This window comes from Frankliniella occidentalis, unplaced genomic scaffold (genome assembly GCF_000697945.3).
Source record: "Frankliniella occidentalis isolate FOCC.00 unplaced genomic scaffold, Focc_3.1 Scaffold19, whole genome shotgun sequence".
NCBI classification, from domain to species: Eukaryota; Metazoa; Arthropoda; class Insecta; order Thysanoptera; family Thripidae; genus Frankliniella; species Frankliniella occidentalis.
In genome coordinates, this window is record NW_026267149.1 from 1628376 (window position 1) to 1631165 (window position 2790).

The 2790-nt window shown below is 51.2% G+C and overlaps 1 protein-coding gene across 1 annotated transcript in view; it reads right to left on the reverse strand.

Annotated features, from left to right (window-relative positions):
* Positions 1 to 2711, reverse strand: part of LOC113207080 (battenin) — a 14914-nt gene extending 12203 nt beyond the window's left edge. The window contains exon 1 of the mRNA XM_052264407.1: positions 2568 to 2711. Within this exon, the coding sequence (XP_052120367.1) occupies positions 2568 to 2574 (7 nt within the window). The 5' untranslated portion in view covers positions 2575 to 2711. The remainder of the gene's footprint in view (positions 1 to 2567) is intronic.
* Positions 2712 to 2790: the final 79 nt, after the last annotated feature.

Sequence of the window (2790 nt, forward strand, 5' to 3'; positions counted from 1 at the left end):
CATACATGTAGGTATGCAGGAGATACTGCATTCAAGTACACACTTGGGTTTCCAGAGCGGGCAGGCGCGAGGGACACCGCGAGGCTGGTTTTGCGACACTTGTAACCAAGTATTTCCCATTTCAATTTTTTGTTATGCTGTAGTTATGAACGTATGTTATGTCAAATGCGGTCAAATGTTTGTGGTAAAAAGATATTGCATTATTTTTGAAATGTTTTTCGCCCTCTACTTTAACGCAATTCAGTTTCAATAAAAAATCATCTTATTGCTCTTTCTCATGGGGAATCACAAAACACAAGTAATCGCAAAAAATTAGTAAAAGGTATCAAAAACTAGATTTCTAAAATATGAAGCCATCTCTTTTTTTAATTCTTTTTCGTCCTCTGCCTCATAGCTTTATTTTTGATTCATTTTGGTTGAACTGTTCTTCCAATCATACTAACGTTTTTATTTCAGTAGAGAGCTACGCCTAGAAGAGCGATTGGCTACGCGCTTAAAAAGTGTGACATAAAGGCACGTTATGCGTGTGTTTCAAAGCGAATCGTATAATTATATGCTGCAGGTTTATCCGTGTGAAACAGTATCTTTTGTAAATTGCAGAATGCTTTTTACAAAAGAAATATAAAAATAAACCTTTTTTTTTTTTGCGACGCGTAACTCAGCTCCGATACTGTTTTACCCTGAAGCGTGCACGGTAAACTTGTCGCGTTGCCTCATCGCGTCGCGCCGAGCGTCGCGCTCGGGAGCGGCTGGAGCTGCTCGGCTGGCGCCGAGGCTGGAGCCCCCCGCACGGGCCGGGTGGGCCACGCGCTCCGCAGCCGTGCGGGCGGGCTGCCTACCCGGCCCTTCTCCACCCACCCCTCGCCGCGCGGCTGCGCGGCTGCGTAAAACGGAGACTATCATTGACCTCTACACTCATTCTGATTGGACAAGATTTTTAGGAAAACTGTCTTGTCTTGGCCGCGGCAGACACCTCGCAGCGCGTGTCACCGCCGGCCAGATAAATTTCCACAATCGTAAAAATTTTACGTCGTTAGTTTGTTTATCCGTCTGTGAGTCCGGCCTACACCGGACGCGTCAGGGACGCGTGGCCCCGCGTAGGTCCGGAAGCAAATAATGACCTGACTTGAGATCAGTGCCGTTATAAAGAGGAAGCAGCGGTCCGATGACTCTCGCGGACTCGCGGAGCGACCCGTTGTCGCCAAAACTCTCTCAAAAGCCTCTGCCAAAGTGAGTCCGCGCTTGCGCGCTGGGTGGCTACACGCGCAGATCGACAGTGCGTATCGCACTCATTGTCATTTTGAACGAGACGACTGGGCTGGGCGTGCGTGAGGTGCGGTGTGAGTGCTCGAGGGAGTCTCTGTTGTCCCTCAGTCAGTCTGACCGCCGGACTCGACTCGAAGCGACCGTAAAGATAAAGCGAGCTACCCACCGGCAGCGACCCATCGGCCACTCGAGCCCCGGGGATAACATTGTAAAGCCACCACAAACAGCCATAAACACAGGGACACGCTGTTTTTTCACCATCAATTAATCCAGCATAGGAACAATCGAAATGGAGGGCGAATCATTAAAGTACGACTACTGTGTTGCAAGTATGTGCGGTGCGAGGGGGAAATAACTCTGGGAATCATGTGTAAACACCGGCCCGAGAATCACCGGGAATCAATGTGAACCATGACGGAAACCAACGGAAATCAATGAGAATCACGACGGGAATCAATGGGAATCAACAGGAATCATGGATTCCACCATGATCAATCATGAATCATGTGTATACACTTGATCTCGGAGTTAATGCCCCCTTGGTGCGGTGGGTGGTTGGTGGTCAGAAAGCTTGGCACACATTTTAAACAATCTCCAAAAAATCAGCCGTGCACAGAAGAATAAAAAGGTCAACTAAACAACACAGTAGACATGATATTTATGGATTTAATTTTTATGGTAAATAAGTTTTTGTTCCGGCGAATTTATAAAATAATCGTACATCGAGGACCAAGGTGGCCCATAACTAGACCTTGGAGTTGGGCACGCCGTGTGCACTGCACTGGGGTCACGACCACCCGAGCAGTACCCGGCCGGCCCATGCGCCATGCGTTCAAATCACCCGCCGCCTTGCCGCTTTGGGCAGCAGAAACAAAGAAGAGCGACCAGTCGATTTTGGACTCGGAGCCATGCTCGCTTCAGGCGCGGATTAAGGGGTGGGGAATTGCCCCCTGTCGTCTCTAGGGGCCGCCTAAAAGGTAGGCAATTTGCGCCACAAAAACCCTGTCTGTAGGCAACCGACAGTGCATCGCCCTCCTGTCAGCCGGACCTTAATCCGCCCCTGGCTCGCTTGCATGTCTTGGTCACTTATCTCTCCCGGCATGCAGCGTAAGTGCACTAACTACCTAAGTTTTCGGGCGTTTTCTTTTTCTTGATTTTTCAATCAAAAAGTGGCCGTTTCAACTTCACAAACCCTTGGTCGAGCAACGACCGAAGGGATGGCATGCGGGACAGGGGTTGCGGAGCACAGGAGCGGGAGTTGGTGCTGTGGCTGGTCTGGTGCCCCCACTGCAGAAACTCACCGGTCATGGTGGAGAAGAGCGCGGTTCTTGGCTGCGGCTCCGGCTGCGGCTTGGGGAGCGTGCGCTGGCAGTGGCGGGCTGACCGAGAGGGCGCCAACCTGTACCTAAACAACAACAGGACAACACTGAGACAGGTGCTCTCCTATTCGCAGTGATGTGCAGGCCAGCGCTGCCCCGCGGCGAGCCCCTCCCCGCGCCGCCGCCCCACCCTGGCCTCTCCTTC